This window comes from Sciurus carolinensis, chromosome 17, assembly GCF_902686445.1.
Source record: "Sciurus carolinensis chromosome 17, mSciCar1.2, whole genome shotgun sequence".
Taxonomy (NCBI): domain Eukaryota; kingdom Metazoa; phylum Chordata; class Mammalia; order Rodentia; family Sciuridae; genus Sciurus; species Sciurus carolinensis.
The window spans coordinates 14,085,404-14,102,241 of record NC_062229.1 but is presented as its reverse complement, the minus strand read 5'-3'; the positions used below and the strand labels follow the sequence as shown (position 1 = coordinate 14,102,241).

General features: G+C 55.8%; 1 protein-coding gene across 6 annotated transcripts in view; it reads left to right on the top strand.

Annotated features, from left to right (window-relative positions):
- The window catches only part of Dock6 (dedicator of cytokinesis 6), a 44,982-nt gene that overhangs the window by 23,128 nt on the left and 5,016 nt on the right, over nucleotides 1-16,838 (top strand). For 4 of the 6 annotated variants that reach the window (XM_047530620.1, XM_047530618.1, XM_047530621.1 and 1 more), the window contains 17 exons: nucleotides 2,159-2,254; nucleotides 2,859-2,999; nucleotides 5,341-5,454; nucleotides 5,566-5,736; nucleotides 6,239-6,378; nucleotides 6,463-6,632; nucleotides 8,821-8,981; nucleotides 9,112-9,294; nucleotides 9,564-9,690; nucleotides 10,028-10,112; nucleotides 10,732-10,828; nucleotides 10,969-11,103; nucleotides 11,424-11,576; nucleotides 11,833-11,991; nucleotides 12,084-12,184; nucleotides 13,666-13,858; nucleotides 13,937-14,080. In XM_047530620.1, coding sequence (XP_047386576.1) covers nucleotides 2,159-2,254; nucleotides 2,859-2,999; nucleotides 5,341-5,454; nucleotides 5,566-5,736; nucleotides 6,239-6,378; nucleotides 6,463-6,632; nucleotides 8,821-8,981; nucleotides 9,112-9,294; nucleotides 9,564-9,690; nucleotides 10,028-10,112; nucleotides 10,732-10,828; nucleotides 10,969-11,103; nucleotides 11,424-11,576; nucleotides 11,833-11,991; nucleotides 12,084-12,184; nucleotides 13,666-13,858; nucleotides 13,937-14,080 — 2,370 coding nt within the window. Of the gene's footprint in view, nucleotides 1-1,800; nucleotides 1,894-2,158; nucleotides 2,255-2,858; nucleotides 3,000-5,340; nucleotides 5,455-5,565; nucleotides 5,737-6,238; nucleotides 6,379-6,462; nucleotides 6,633-8,820; nucleotides 8,982-9,111; nucleotides 9,295-9,563; nucleotides 9,691-10,027; nucleotides 10,113-10,731; nucleotides 10,829-10,968; nucleotides 11,104-11,423; nucleotides 11,577-11,832; nucleotides 11,992-12,083; nucleotides 12,185-13,665; nucleotides 13,859-13,936; nucleotides 14,081-16,838 lie in introns of all 6 variants that reach the window. The other 2 variants (XM_047530619.1, XM_047530623.1) reach the window with 1 other exon arrangement.

Genomic DNA, 16,838 nt, shown 5'->3' with positions numbered 1-16,838 from the left:
CCAGCTCTCCTTCTGGGAGACTGGGGGGACTTCTCTAGGAAAGGGTCATTTTTGCTGGGACCTGAAGAGTGAGATGAGCCAAGACGGGGTGGGTGGGTGTTCCAGGCAGAGGGAAAGGCACACACAGATGGAGCCCAGCTCAGATGACACCAGACAGCAGGAGGCGGCCACAGGGGCTTGCATCCCTGCACGCCTGGTCCCAGAGCCTGCAACCTGCATCCCATGCCCGGGCTGGGGAAGCATCAGCGGCACAGGCAGGGGACTGTTGCACAGTCCTCTCCCCGGATCACTGGCAATCTCAGAGTCTGGGCTCGGGGGCCTTGCCTGTCCCTATCCCTGCAGAAGACTGAACCCAGAGCCTTGGCCTGCTGAGCTTGTGCTCTGCCATGGAGCTGCCTGGGCCTTGGCCAGCATTTCTCACAGGGCTGTCCCCAAAGGGCCAGGGGGCCTTACAGAGCAGGTAGGAGGTGACGAGGTCGCGGGAGGGGGCATTCCAGCAGGAGTAGCTCTGAGGCTGGCCTGGTAGTGGGTGCCCTATCGGTGGTGTCCGAGAGCCAGGACGTGCCTGGAACCGTGGAGGTGGAGGCCCTCAAGTGCAGGGCAGGTCTCAGGAGCTGGGCCAACTCCATCAGTGGACCCACTTCTCCAACCAGTGACCTCTCCTAGCCAGTAAAGGAGAAGGGGAGAGTGGCGCTCATGCCTCAGTATCTGTTCCCCAGGCTGGAAACACGGAGGCCTGGTGAAGCCCCGCGCAGGCCTAGAGCCTCTCGTTAGCATCTACCATCCGTCCTTCTCCACCTGCTCTGCTTCCCTGTGCACCCGCCTCTTCATCCATGCCGCCCATCTTGCCCTCCCTCACACTCCACGCCCCATCCACATCCGCGGTCACCTCCTGTCACCTGTGGTTCCAAATGCCTCATAGCTGCACAGTTTTCATCTCCTCCCCCTGTGCTGTCCCCACTCACATCAACCAGCCTCCGTCGGAGCTAGGACCCAGTCTACCCACCTCCCCTTGCCCATGGTTCCTGTCTGTGTTCTCACCTGTCCTGGTCACATTTTGTCACCTCCTCACTGCATCATCATGCGTATCCTCACCTACTCCCTGTGTTCTGTGCGTCTCTGTCACACCCACACCCCGTTTTCTTTTTTAACACACTTGACTCCAGCTACTCCTCCATCCTCACCTCCACTGCCCTGGCCGGGCCCACACCACCTGGATCCCGCTCCGGCCAGTGCACACAGACCCCTCTCCTCCCTCTACCTCACTGCCCACCCCTGGGCCCCACACACTGTCTCAACCTGTTCTCTGTTGCTATAACAAAACACCTGAGGCTAATTTTTGTGGCTCAGGTTTTGGAAGCTGGGAGGTCCCAGAGAATGGCACTGTCATCAGGTGGGGACTGTGGTGATCGCTGTATCCTAGCTTGGCAGAGGGCATCACAGCGAGACACAAAGGTGCTTGCTCAGGTGTCTCCTTATAAAGCCACCAGTACCATCAGGAGGCCCACTTTCTGAGCCAGTCCTAATCACCTCCCAAGACCCCAGCTCTAAGCACCAACAACCTGTGACTTTGGGGCTCAAGTTTCCAAAACATGACGCTCAGGGACACACTCAGACCACAGCACACATCCACCCGCAAGCTCATTTTCCTCCATCCTTTTCCCCCACTATGTCCATGTGGACATATCTTTCCTCCATTTGGTTAAGTCCATGCAGACCTGTCTGTCCTGCTGTGTCTCCACCACCTCCCCACACTAACTCTCCTCGCCATCCCATCCTCTCCATCCCATCCCATCCTAGGCCATCGAGCGCAGCTCTAGCCGAGCCTCCTCCTACCTTGAGGCCTCTTCCTCCGCCCCGCCGGCCCCCCAGCCAAGACCCACTGTGCAGAAGGTAGTGCGGGGGATGGGTGGGTTCCATGTTTTTTGTTCCTGGCCCCCAGCAAAGGGATCCAGGGCTGCTCCCCTGATCCAAAGCCCAGCTGGGTCTGGAGAGCCAGGGACCTGGCACATCAGCTCCTCTTGGCCCCTGTCCTTCCGCATGGCCTCTGCTGCTTTGACTCCAGTCCCCCAGCCTCAACATCCCCTGCCATGCTCTCTGGAGGGTGGTGCGGGAGGGGGTGGCATCTTGCTCTCGGTGACCCCGACCCTGCCTACAGCTGCTTCACGAGGAGCTGGCTCTGCAGTGGGTGGTCAGCAGCAGCGCTGTGCGCGAGGCTGTCCTCCAGCACGCCTGGTTCTTCTTCCAGCTCATGGTGAGGCCCCCAGGAGAGACCCTTGAAAAAAAACCCCAGAGGTTGCACCTTAGACCCTGAGAAAAGGCCCCCAGAGATGCTCAGAGAGTGCCAGATGAGGACCCTTAAGGGGAGGACTCCCCAGTCTACCTGGATCCCTCTCTGTAGAGAAGACCCCGCCTCCCTGGGAGACTGGGGAGAGGGGAGACCCCCCCCTCCAAGAGGTGTCCCCACAGAGAGAGGGACCAGGCTTGTGACTCGAGAGGCCTCAAAACTCAACAGGTCCCCCCCCCAGAGCATGTGGCCACATCTCCACCAGACCCTTATGAGCCCACAAAACCTAACCCAGGCGTCCTCAGGCCCCAATCTCTGCCCAAACCCTTCCTGTACTCCCCAGCCACTCCCCAGCCACTCCCCAGCCGCTGACCCGCTGAGGCTCTGGCCTCGGCTTCCTCAAGCCCCGCCCACACCAAAGGCCCACCCACGGCCCTCAGGCGCCTCCTTCCGCCTGCAACTACAGGGAGGGTGGCTCTACGCCCACGTTCCTTCCGATAAAGCCCCGCCCCTTGCATCAACCTCCAGCCATCCTTAAGCCCCGCCCCTGGCCCATTCGCCCCGCCCCTAGGTGAAGAGCATGGCGCTGCACCTGCTTCTGGGCCAGCGGCTGGACACGCCCCGCAAGCTGCGCTTTCCTGGGCGCTTCCTGGATGACATCACTGCCTTGGTGGGCTCTGTTGGCATGGAGGTCATTACCCGTGTCCACAAGGTGAGAGATTCGTGTCCTCAGTGAGGGGAGAGACCTGAATGAGGCTGTGAAGGCACCAGTCTCAATGCCTCCTGGCTGCCAAACCATTAGTCCGGTCTGTTGGATGGGTACGTTCATGTTTCTTGAGTATCTGTGGTATACACAGCCTTGTTCTGGATGTAGAGACACATCAGCAAATAAAACAACAAAATCTTTGCTCTCTTGGAGCTGAGTTTTAGGGGAAGATTGAAGGAGGTAAGGGAACAATCTCTGGGGATTGGGGAAAGAGCAGTACACGCAGGAGAAACAGCAGATGCAAAGGCCCTGAGGCAGAATTGTGCCTGGGTATTGAGTAGGCGAGTATGCTGGAGTGAAGTGAACAAGGCAGAAAATAGAAGCTAATGAGAGCAGGGCAGATCCATTAGCCCTTAGTACAGGGCCAGTATACAGTAGATGCATAATAAGTGGATGTTGCTCTTCTGAGACCCTGATGATCCAGGCCTAGGATCACCAATTCCAGTGCCTGTGAGGGTTAGGCAGATGGTAATAATCATGATAATGATTATATGAAGCATTTATTGAGCACTTAACTGTGTATTTAGGCACTTTAAATGGATCATGTTATTAAATTCTAATTGCATGTGAAGTTTTCTTCTGCTCAAAATCTTTCTCAATTTTAAGAGCAAAATAATTATTTAATTTCAGTTTGTAAGTATTTTGCAATGTGATCTTTGAGAATCCCACCATGAAAACTACAAAGTTAGTTTTATTACCTCTGTTTTACTGACGGCTGCTGAGGCAGAGCTGACCATCAGCTTAGCCTGGTGCCACACACCTGGAGAGGGGTAGATCGAGGATTCGAATCCATCCACCCGCTCCAGAGCCTGTGCTCTTACTTCCAGTCTGGATGAGAAGAATGGGGCTTATGGTGACCAGAGAAGGTGTCAGACAGAGGCAGCCACCCTCAGTCCTGCCAGCCAGAACCCTGCAGGAACGTGTGTCTGCTGAGACCAGATGTCTGATCTTTCCACCCCACGGTGCTGGGGATTGAACCCGGCCTTGTGCATGCGAGGCAAGCACTCTACAAAATGGGGTACATCCCCAGCTCCAGACACCTAATTTTAAAAGAGAAATAGTGCTTTAGGATTTGATGGGACTTCCTGAATTTTTGAAACACATCCTGGCCCAATCACAATCCCTTGCACAATCCCACATGACCTCTGGCTGATCCTGACGGTCTTGACCTTGCTTTGCTGGAGCTTTCCCAAGGGCTGACCTGGATTGTGAGGAAAGCACCCCGGAGCGGGCCGCAGGGAAGAGCAGTGGGCCTCAGCCTCTGTGCCCCGGCAGACTCAGTCTCTGTCCCCCTGTGGACTCAGAGTGCAGTCTCTTTGGGGCTGCAAGGAACTGAGAGACTAACTTGTGATGCCATGTGTGGCTGGCAAGAGCATGAGGGCGGAACAAGGCCCCCACCAGGCCTCAGGACCGGCGGCCTCTTCTCTGTTCCTCACCCTTCCCAGGCACATCCTGCCCCTGGGCCTGTGCATGACAGTTCCCTTCACTTAGGTTGCTTTTCTCCCCTTGACTCTTTCTCATCCTTTGGAAATCTTGAAATATCACTCTGTTCTCTAGTCTTTGAAGCACTTAGTATCACCTAGAATTCCTCGTTTATTGTCCATCTCCCCCCACGAGACTGTGTGGTAGACAAGCCGCAGGACTGTGTGTCTCATTCACAGGGCTAGGCACACAGCAGATGCTCAATTAATACTTGTGAAATGATTGTTAGGTGTGTATCAGGGCAGCGATTAATTTGCCTGAACACAATCACAAATGCTTTAATCACAGTTTATTCCTGAGCATACGTAGGCTACAAGGGGCTCCAGAGTGTGCCTGGTGCTGGCTCTCGGGGTTCACCAGGTCCCCGCATCAGGTATTGCCAGCAGTGGGAAGGGGAGACTGCCTCTCTATTAAGTGGTCACCTCACTTCCTCTTAAAGCCCACTGGCCAGACTGTGGTCACATGGCTGTGCTCAACCGCAAGGAGGCTGGGAAATGTAGTTCTGCCCAGTTCTGAACTCTGGACGAGTAGCGATATCTGGGAGTGGAGTTAAGCCTGGCAGCTGGCACGGTCTTCAGATCTGGGCGAGAGTGGACAGAAAAGAGCATCCTGAGTGGGCATAGGGAAGGAAAGGAAGTCAGGGAGGACGACCAGGAAGGTACGGGATCCCCGGAGCCCAGAGATGGAGGTGTCAAGATGACCCAGGGCTTTGGGGGCAGTCGTACAGCTCATGGCGGTCACTTGTGGCCTTGGTGAGAGCCCAGTGAGGCAGTACGGGTCTGACTGACAGCTCCTGTGTCCTCAGGACGCGGAGCTGGCCGAGCGCCTCAACGCCAGCCTGGCCTTCTTCCTCAGTGACCTCCTGTCCCTGGCAGATCGCGGCTTTGTCTTCAACCTGGTGCGAGCTCACTATAAGCAGGTAGGGGCTGGCGTGGCTGGTGATGTGGAGGGACAGTGGGTGTGGTGGAGGACACGTGGGGTGATGGGCAGGGTGACGCTGGCATCCCCAGTGACTGCCCCTCCCCTGCAGGTGACCACGCGGCTGCACTCCACCCCCAACCCCACAGTGCTGCTGACCCTCCGCATGGACTTCACCCGCATCCTGTGCAGCCATGAGCACTACGTGACCCTCAACCTCCCCTGCTGTCCCCTGTCACCTCCAGCCTCACCCTCCCCATCTGTGTCCTCCACAACCTCCCAGGTAGGCCTCCACCTCTGCCTCCTTTCCTTGGCCTAGAACTGGCACCTTCTGCTCATCTCCTGTGGTTCCCTCATTTCTGTCTCTTTGGGCCACTGAGACAGAGGGCTGCTGCCAAGGTGGATGACCCTTTACCTTTGACTCTTCACCTCTGAACCTTTGCCCCTGGACCATCACTCTCAGCAGTTTTCCTGGAAGAAAAGCTTGATATTTTTTAAACACCTGAATCTGACTCTTGACAGTGACTCAGAGTGACATTCCATCTGCTGTTGCTCTGTCTTCTGACTTTGACCCCATGACCTGTCCCCTACGGATAGGTAACCTCAACCTCTCACCTCTGGTCTTTGACCCCATGCTTGTTGTCACCTCCAGATGAATTAACCCCAATCTCTCACCTCATGATGAGACTTAAGTCACACCAAGATGGCTTCAAGGTGACCTCTCACCTCTGACCCTTAACCACAGGCATCTGCCATCCCCCGTGTGTCTCCCCCGCCTTCTGCAGAGCTCCACCTTCTCCAGCCAGGCCCCAGACCCCAAGGTGACCAGCATGTTCGAGCTGAGCGGGCCCTTCCGGCAACAGCACTTCCTGGCTGGGCTCCTGCTGACGGAGCTGGCTCTGGCCCTGGAGCCTGAGGCCGAAGGGTAAGCCCAGGTTCCGTCGGACCCTGGGGCAGGTGGCTGCGCCAGCGCCAGGCTGTTCCACACTGAGCGCCCCGTCACCCACAGGGCATCCCTGTTGCACAAGAAGGCCATCAGTGCTGTGCACAGCCTGCTCTGCAGCCACGACACTGACCCCCGCTACGCCGAAGCCCCCGTAAAGGCCCGCGTGGCCGAGCTCTACCTGCCACTGCTGTCACTTGCCCGGGACACGCTACCACGGCTACACGACTTTGTGGGTCAGCAGGCCAGGGAAGGGTGGGGTCACGTGGTCAGGGGTCTGGTCCCCCAAGGCCAGGGTGGGAAGGAGCGGGGGCAGGCCCAGCAGACGGGGTTCTGCCAAGGCTCCCTCCGGCCGGCCGCCTCTGCAGCCTTAGGTTCCCCACCTGTGACGTCACAGAGCGGCAGAGGTGCTGTAGTTCAGCCCACAGCAACGATAGGTGTTGTTCAGCTCCTTCCCTGTGAGAGGGTGTGGGAGGATCGTGGGAGGATCGTGGGAGACTGTGGGCGAGGGCGGGTGGAGCCCTGCGTGCCCTTGGTCCCCATCCTCCCTGGGCCCAGCGGGACCACGAGGGCAGCGGTCGTAGCACAGACGGGCTTGTGGGTGGGTCCTGTCCGGCACTCTTGGGCAGTTCTCAGCTGTTTCCCTTGAACTCTTCTGCTCCGCTCTCTGCGCTCCTGGGACGCCAACTCCACGTACGTCTGCGCAGCGTCGCACGTCTGTCTGTTGGCCTCTGTGCTTCAGTTGGAAGTGTTCTGTCCACCTGTCTCTTTGAGGTCACTAACGATGGCCTCTGTCCACCTTGTCCATTGAATTCTTAATTTCAGATATTAGGTTTTTCAGTTGGAAACTGTTCAGTTTCATTTTTTCATAGCTTCATCTTTATGTTGAATTTCTCCATCTTTTGGCCCACTTTTGCCCATCTTTTCCTCTGGTTTTAACTAAATCATTCATTTATTTACTTATTTTTGAGATGGGGGTCTTGCTGTGTTGCCAGACTGGTCTCAAATTCCTGGGCTCAAGTCATTCTCCATTCTCAGCCTCCCAGGTAGCTGGAACCACAGGTCACACCCCACCTGGCGGATTTGCTGGCGTCAGCATTTCCTGTGCCTGCTTCCGCTGCTGCTTTCCCTCTTCTCCCTCACATTTTCCCGTCTCATCACGTGTCTTGTGATTTTTACTGTGTTTTGGACATCGTGTACAAAGAAACCACAGGGCTGAAGCGGTGCCGTCTTCCCCAGCGAGGTTTCTCCTTTCACTGTCAAGCAGAGGCAGTGAGGGGCGGACCTCCTCGGTCCAGTCAGGAATTGAGCTACCCTGAGCTGGACTAGAGCTTCAGTTGAACTTTGTCAACCTTTCGTTGCAAAAGTCTCTAGCGCGAGCCAGCATGGAGGCATCTATAGTCCCAGCTACTCAGGAGGCTGAGGCAGGAGGATCACTTGAGTCCAGGATTTTAAGACCAGCCTGGGCAGCAGAATTAGGCCCAGTCTTAAGAAAAAGAAAGAGAGAGAGAGAGAGAGAGAGAGAGAGAGAGACTGTAGGGCAAAATCTGTTGTACATCTGATGGCAGTTCCTCCCTCTGGTGACAGATTTTTGGGGCCAGGAGTATTTTTTAAGATAATAGATTTGGGGATCAGACTGTTGAGGTTAAAATCTTAGTTTTATTTACCTGCTTTGTAATCTGGACAAGTAACTAAACCTTTCTGTACTTCAGTTTCCTTACCTGTAAGGTGGGAAAAATAAAAGTACCTGCCTCAGGGTTATTTACAATTAAGAGATAATTTAAAAAATATATTTTTTTGCAGTGCTGGGGATTGAACCCAGGGCCTCGTACATGTGAGGCAAGTGCTCTACCACTGAGCCACAGCCTCAGCCAGAGAGTGGACACTAGTAAGCTGATTAGAACAGGAGGCTCTGGCAACACAGCACTGCCATCGTCCTCATCCTCTCTGCTGTTTGTGCGTGTGTGTGTGTTAGGGTGGGGGTCCTAGGGATTGAACCCTAGAGCACTTTACCACTGAGCTGCACCCCCAGACCTTTTTACTTTATTTTGAGACAGGGTCTCACAAGTTGCCCAGGCTGGCCTTAAACTTGGGATCCTCCTGCCTCAGCCTCCCAAGTAGCTGGGATGACGCACCGCCACGCCCAGCCCTCTTTGCTCTTCACTGTCCCATGGACCAGGTGGTGGTCTAGGCATTGAGTACATAGCAGTGCCCCGAAGAGATCCAGCCCAGGCCTCTGTGGATCTTACAAACAGTGGCACAATTCAAATATCTAATTAAAAGCACAGAGAGTAGGTTCTGGGTGTAGACAGTCCAATCCCAGCCTGACCTGGGGAGGGGTGGGTGACATGCGACTTCTGAAACTTGGGACACAGCTTTAGCGCCTTCCAAGGCTCACTCTTCTCCCCCCGCCCCTCCCCACAGAGGGCCCAGGCCAGCGGTCAAGACTGGCCTCCTTGCTCGACTCAGACACAGAAGGCGAAGGAGACATTGGAGGGACCATCAACCCCTCCGTGGCCATGGCCATTGCTGGTGGCCCCCTGGCCCCTGGCTCCCGGACCAGCATCTCCCAGGGGCCACCAACAGTAAGTACGAGGCTTGTCCCCAGAGATACCATCCAACCGGGTGAGAGAAGTCGCGTCACAAGAAACACCTTGGCCAGCATTCATCTCAAGTGGAGAAAACAAAACCGGCTCTGGCCCTCTCTGGTCCCAGGCATCTCGCTCGGGCTGTCCCCTTTCTGCTGAGTCGAGCCGGACGTTGCTGGCCTGCGCGCTCTGGGTCCTGAAAAACGCCGAGCCAGCCCTCCTGCAGCGCTGGGCTGCCGACCTGGCCCTGCCCCAGCTGGGGCGGCTCCTGGACCTGCTGTACCTCTGTCTGGCGGCCTTCGAGTACAAGGTCCGAGGGCACGGGCAGGGCTGTGTTGCAGGAGGGCGGCTTGGGGCCTCTGGGCCCAGCGTGGGCCGGTGTGCGGGGCTGGGATGTCTGTGCCCAGCCAGGGAATTAGATGGGAAGAGGCTTCCTCAACAGAATCTGGAAGATGGTGAGATGGGAGAAGAAAGAAGTGAGCACAGGGTCCTGGGGGTCAGATGGGGCCCAGAGCAAAGGGACTAGGCTGCCCAGAAAGAGCAGAGGTCACCTTGAACCCCAGTCCGCTGTGCCCCCAGGGGAAAAAGGCCTTCGAGCGCATCAACAGCCTCACGTTCAAGAAGTCACTGGACATGAAGGCCCGGCTAGAGGAGGCCATCCTAGGCACCATCGGGGCGCGGCAGGAGATGGTGCGGAGGAGTCGCGGTGAGAGGAGGACCCCATCCCGGGGCCACCTCAGCCCTCTGTCAGCTCGCTTTCCCCAGAAGGAAGTCTGTGTGTCGGCTGGGGTGTGGCTCAGGCCCTGGGCTCCATCCCCAGCACCAGCACCACACAAAAAAGTCGCTGCCGTGCTCACGAGTATCGGGACTCTCCATCTGGCCTCACGCCTTTTGGGTCTGGGGTGCTTGTCTGCTCAGCAGGGCTTAGCGTCACTCAGGGTCCCTCAGGATTTTCCCGTGGGAGTGTCTTCAGACCTATGTGTTGTCCTCATGCTCACGTGTGTCCTTCTGTTTTCACACATCTATGAACACATACATCGCAGAGAGGAGCCCATTTGGGAACCAGGAAAATGTTCGCTGGCGCAAGAGCATTACACACTGGAAACAAACGTCAGACCGCGTGGACAAGTAGGTGTGGGCAGTGGAGAAGTCCAGTGTGTGGTACTGTAACAAGCTACTCCAAGAGGGATGCTTATAATGAAAAGAGGTTTCTCAATGGTATAGCACTTACTTAACATGCATGAGGCCCTGGGTTCATTCCCAGCACCACAAAAAAAAAAAAAAAAAACAAAGAGGAGGAGAAGGAAAAAAAGTTTATTTGGCTCATGGTTTTAGAGACTGAAAGTTCAAGACTGGGTGACCCCATCAATTTTGCATCTGGTGAGGCGGCACTGGCAGATGGCATCATGGTGATAGGAGCCTTTGTGGTGGACTCGGGCTTTTTTACCATCCCACTCTTGAGAACTAAGGGTCCCACAAGAATTACCTTAATCCCTCCTGCGGGACCTAAGGACATTGCGCTAGTCCCCACGCCGAACATTACCACACTGAGGACCAAGCCCTTTGGCACGTGAGCCCTGAGGGACACACAAATTATGTCCAAACCAGAGTAGGCAAGGAGGGGTTTGCTGGGTTCAGACCAGTTTCTAGAGAGCTGCTGCCCCCGGGCAATCAGGGAGAGAGGGAGCTCGGTGGTGACATGGCATCTGGCCCTGAGTGGCTTCACAGGTCCTCATCTCCCCTCCAGGACCAAAGATGAAATGGAGCATGAGGCCTTGGTGGACGGGAACCTGGCTACAGAGGCCAGCCTGGTGGTTCTGGACACACTGGAAATCATCGTGCAGGTAGGGTTTGATCCAGCATCTGCCCTGACCCCAGATCCCACACAGTGCCTGTGACCTCCGGCTCTGCACTCCCTTTCCTTCCCTGCCCCCATAACTGCCCCAGTCTCTAACACCTGGATTTCTGGCACCTTTCCCCAAAGACGGTGATGCTGTCAGAGGCCCGGGAAAGCGTCTTGGGTGCTGTGCTGAAGGTTGTGCTGTATAGTCTGGGCAGTGCCCAGAGTGCCCTCTTCTTGCAGCATGGCCTGGCCACCCAGCGGGCTCTGGTGTCCAAGGTGAGCACCTCTCAACTTCCACAGTTCCCGGAGCCAGGTTCATTGGGCATCTGCAGGGTCCTTGACAATTCCATGAAACAGTCTCCTTAGCACTGAAAAGGCTTAGATGAGTTTATAGAGGAAGGAACTGAAGCCCAGAGTGGCCAGACCACTCCCCGGGGTCACACAGCAGGGGCGGCAAGCCAGCTCTGACTCCGCAGACCCCTGCTGATGTTCTGGCCACCGAGGGCAGAGCGCCGAGGCCCCCGCCCAGGCCCATCTGGCAGCTCCGGAGCCGGAACGGGGAAGGGTAAACAATGTCCTCTGGGTCCCGGGGGCAGTTCCCAGAGCTGCTGTTCGAGGAGGACACGGAGCTGTGTGCCGACCTCTGCCTGAGGCTCCTGCGGCACTGTGGCAGCCGCGTCAGCGCCGTCCGCACGCACGCCAGCGCCTCGCTCTACCTCCTCATGCGCCAGAACTTCGAGATTGGCCACGTGAGCAGGGGAGGGGCTGGCCACGCCGGGCTCTGTCAAGGCAGCTGCGGTGCCACCAGGGGAAAGAGGGACGGGGTGCCAGTCACCCAGTGTCACGGGCAGGAAGGGGGGTCAGGATAAGGGACAGGTGGGACGGGCTGCTCTGTGCAGAGGGAGGGGGTGGCAGTTGGCAGCCTGAGCAGGCACTGGGGGGTCTGGCATTGGGGGGTCTGGTGTCCCAGGCTCCTGGGGACACCCTGCCTCCCCGTCCCCATAGAACTTCGCCCGTGTGAAGATGCAGGTGACCATGTCGCTGTCGTCCCTCGTGGGGACGACGCAGAACTTCAGCGAGGAGCACCTGCGACGTTCCCTCAAGACCATCCTTACCTACGCCGAGGAGGATGTGGGGCTGCGGGACAGCACCTTCGCAGAGCAGGTGACGCCCGGGCGCCCACCTGGCCCAGCGGAGGGTCTGCCCCCTTCCCGGCCCTGACCCCCCTCGCCGGTCCCGGACATCCCCGCTTCCAGGTGCAAGACCTGATGTTCAACCTGCACATGATCCTGACCGACACGGTGAAGATGAAGGAGCACCAGGAGGACCCCGAGATGCTCATCGACCTCATGTACCGGTGAGCCCACAGGCGGCCGGCGGCCTCGCCCGCGGGCCTCCCGGCAAAGGAGAGAAGGAGCGAGGGGAGAGGAGCCAGCCTATGGCTGACGGCAGGGACGAGGACAGAGGGGCAGAAAGGTAGACGGGGAGCTGGCTGGTGAGCGGCCCGAGAGGGCACGGCTAGACAGAGGTGACCGTCAGGGAACGCGTACCCAGGTGTGCGCGGGCCAGCTCTCTGGCACTGAAACAAGTCCCCAAGCTGATCAGCTCATCAAGAGGAAAGGTTCCTTCAGGCTCATGGTTTCGGAGGCTGTAGCCTGTGATCAGTGGCCTGTGGAGAGACACACAGTAGGTGTGTGTGGCAGAGCAGAACCACTCCCCGAGTCCAGGTGCTACAGAGGAGGAAGAGGCTGGGGTCCCAGATCCCCCTCAGGGCATTCAGTGGCCTAAGGACATCCCTCAGGAATCCACCACCTCCCGATAGTGCCGGGATTAAGCCTTGGGGGACACTCAGAACCAAACCGTATTTGGCTGGACACGCGTGACTAGGTGGCATCAGGCTTCCCTGGCATGCGCGAGGCCCTGTGTTCCATCTCCAACACCAGAAAAAACATCCAAATGGTAGCAGAATGACAGATGAGAACAAGGACAAGTGAAGGGGACAGGGCAGGGCTCCCAGGTGAGGGATGATCGATGAGGGAAAGGGGGTGGGAGGACAGGTGGGGGTGGTCAGAAATTGGGGCGTTAGCCAGCAGCGCCAGCTACTCAGGAGGCCGAGGCAGGAGGATCACAGGTTGACGGCCAGCCTGGGCAGCTGAGCAAGACGCTGATCAAAGTACAATTTAAAAAGGGCTGGGGAGGTAGCTCAGTGGTCGAGCACCCTGGGTTTAATCCCCAGTGGGAGGAAGGAAGGAGGGTGGAGAGGAGGGAAAGGAAAGAAAGAAGAGAAACGATGGAGCTGGGAGCTGGGCAGGTGGACAGTGCAGGAGAAGGGATGGCGGGGCACTGGGAGGCACGGGCGGGCTCAGGTGACATAGCGCACAAGGAAGGAATGGGGAGTTCAGGTGAGTCCAGGCTCCACAGGTAAGCTCATGAGCAGGGAGTGACATGGGGTGGCCGTGAGGGGAGCAGGAAGGGTGGGTTAGTGAGGAGACAGGCAGACGGAGGAAGAGGGGAGGTGACATACAGCATGGTGACAGGGGAGGGGTGGGACAGGGGAGCAGAAGGTGCATGGGGCGCAGCCGGGGAGACAGAGTCAGGTAGCAGAGGCTAAGTGCGGAGCCAGATGAGGGGAAGAGGCGGCCCAGGAGGGCCGGGTGAGCTTGAGACAGGTGTGGGAACTGATGAGGGGACAGATGGGTGGGGGTGGTCCCGAGGGGACGGGCAGGGGGTGGAGTGCACAGGACCCAGATGAGCAGATGGGGCCTGCGGCACAGGGAAAGGTGAGCGCGTGGGAGGAGGGCAGGTCCCCATCTCACGTCCCCCTCACCTGGGCACCAGGATCGCCCGGGGCTACCAGGGCTCCCCGGACCTGCGGCTGACGTGGCTGCAGAACATGGCAGGGAAGCACGCGGAGCTGGGCAACCACGCAGAAGCTGCCCAGTGCATGGTGCACGCCGCTGCCCTGGTGGCCGAGTACCTGGCCCTGCTGGAAGACAGCCGCCACCTGCCAGTGGGCTGCGTCTCCTTCCAGGTGAGCGGGCGGGCTGTGGAGCAGGGCCAGGAGGGCCAGGGTGGCCAGACCTGGGCCTGACACCACCTCCCACCCCAGAACATCTCGTCCAACGTGCTGGAGGAGTCCGCCGTGTCCGACGACGTCCTGTCCCCCGACGAGGAGGGCTTCTGCTCCGGGAAGCACTTCACTGAGCTGGGGCTGGTGGGGCTGCTGGAGCAGGCAGCCGCCTACTTCACCATGGTGAGGCCAGGGGCTCAGGCGGGGGCCCTCACACCTCGGCCCACACCTTCTCCTTGCTGGGGACTTAGGACAGTCACACTCCTTAGAAGCCCTGGCCACAGCAGTTGTCCTCCACACACAGCTACGACTGGAAATTTGTTTCAGTAGAACCTTTCCAGCACCCGGAAGGAGGACAGAAGCTTATTGCTTCTGCCCTTTTCTGTCCATGAAACCAGCCGCTTAGCGGGGCGTGGTGCCTCACACCTGCAATCCCAGCTACTCGGGAGGCAGAGGCAAGAGGGTTGCAAGTTTGAGGCCAGCCTCAGCAATGCCTTGTCCCAAAATAAAAAATGGAAAGGGCTGAGGTGTACCTAGGTCAGTGGCAGAACACTTGCCTCACGTGCACAGGGCCCTGGGTTCTGCCCTCTGTACGGCAAAATAATAGATAAATAAGAGCAACTCCTGCCCCACTCTTTGGAACACTTGTTCTATGTTAAGGAATGAAGTGTGGCCCAATTCTGGAATTGGAAATGAAGCCAATTGACAAGTTTTTAAGTGACTGGGGATGTAGCTTATTGGTAGAATGTGTGCTTAGCATGTGTGAGGCCCTTGGTTCCACCCCCAGTACTGGTGGGAAAAAAAGTTGAAGAAGAACAACAAAGGGCTGGGGAGATAGCTCAGTCGGTAGAGTGCTGGCCTTGAATGCACAAGGCCCTGGGTTCGATCCCCAGCAATGCAAAAAAAAAAAAAAAGAAGAAGAAAGTTGTGTTATACCCCCCGCCCCACGCCCATCACCCAAATTCTGCAACTACCTGTATCATATGGTCCTGTTTCATCTCTTCTTTAACCCTAATATTTTTTTCCTGGAGTTTATTTTAGAGTATTGTGGGTTTTGACATATAAATAGACAGGTCACAGTTTTTGCAAAATACGTGCAGCTGTTGTGTTTTAAACCCTCCCCCCCGACTCAGTGTGGTCCAGCAGCATGGGACCTGGGCATCACCCAGGGGATTTGAAGAATGCAGAGACCCCGGCCTCTCCCAAGCCCTCCAAACCAGGCCCTGCACTTAAACAGGACTTCCGAGACTCCTGTGCATAGCCTGAGAAGCTCCAGCTGGAAACATTCCAACTGTCACCTGTCACAGGCTCAGTACCTTCCTGTGCGGCCCTCACTGACCAAAACCCCTTTACAAAACTCTCCTCCCTGGGGACTGAGTTCATAGGAATCCTTTAATGTCACCTCATCCCTGTCCACATTTAGATGTCCCTGATTGTCTCATCAATATCATTTTGGAGCCTGGGGGTAGAGCTCAGTGGCAGAGCACATGCTTAGCATGCACAGGGCCCTGGGTTCAGCGGCCAGCACTGTGTGTGTATGGTTGCTTAGCTTGAACCAGGATCCGTAAGGGGCCCACCATGACTGTGGCTGACATGGGCCTTTGTGTGTATGTGTGTGTGATGCTGGGTGTGGAACCCAGGCCCCGTGGCATGGTAGGCAAGTGCTGTACCACTAAGCTACAGCTACAGCCCCAGTCCCTTTTTAAAATAAAATTGATACATAATTATTGTACTTATGGGGTACAACATGATTTTTTTTTGGTACTGGGAATTAAACCCAGGGCTGCTTAACCACTGAACCACATCCCCAGTCCTTTTTAAATATTTTATTTAGAGACAGGGTCTTGCTAAGTTGCTGAGGCTGGCTTCAAACTTCTGATCCTCCTGCCTGATGTTTTGATACAAGTATGCAATGATAAGCATAGATATAATGTCTATACTGTACAGTCAGATACCATATGGAATAAACAAATCAGGGTAACTAGTGCTAACACTTGTTTCTTACTAAGAATATTCAAAGTCCCCTCGCCTTTTTTTTTTTTTTTTTTTTTTTTTTTTTTCGGTGCTGGGGATGGAGCCCAGAGCCTCACACAAGCTGGGCACTTGATTCTTAACTACAGTCACCCTGCTAACAGTGTTGTGGGTCTTAAGTCTGTTTAGTTTTATTTTTTTAAGACTTTTTTTTTTTTTTTTTGGTACTAGGGATTGAACCAAGGGGCTCTTTACCACTGAGATACATCAAAGGCCTTTCTTATTTTTCATTTTGAGACAGGACCTCACCAAGTTGCTGGGGGCCTGATTAAATGACCGAGGCTGGCTTTAAACTTGTGATGCTCCCACTTCAGCGTCCCAAGTCTCTGGGATTACAGGCGTGCACCACTGCACCTGACTTAAAATGCTTTTTATCATAAGCTTTTGTTGTTAGGAGTTGCAGTTTATAGCAAAATTGAGCAGCAAGTACAGAGATTCCCCATATCCTCCTTTCCTCAACGCACAGATCTCTGCACTGTTAACATCCTCACCCGAGTGACACATTTCAGTGAACCTACACTGACACATTATAAAAAGTTCATAGTTCAAAGTTCATAGTTCACAGGAGCGCTACCGCTTGGGGTTGCACATTTGGATGGTTTTGTTACATGTACAATGACATTTATTCACAATTATAGTACCCTACAGAGTAATTTCACTGCCCTCTTTTACTCTAAAATGACAAAAACTGAGGAATCAGTTTTCAGTTCCCTCTGTTTTTGAAACAAGAGCTTTATGCCTTTTTTTTTTTTTCCTTCTTCTTTTTTTTGTTATGCTGGGGATGGAACCCAGGGCTCAGGCACGCCAGGCACGCACTCTACCACTCTACAACTGCACCCCTCCCACTGAGAGTTTCTTTCTTCAGTGTGCCGACATGTTTTAATTATTGTCACTTTGTTGGAGTCTTCAA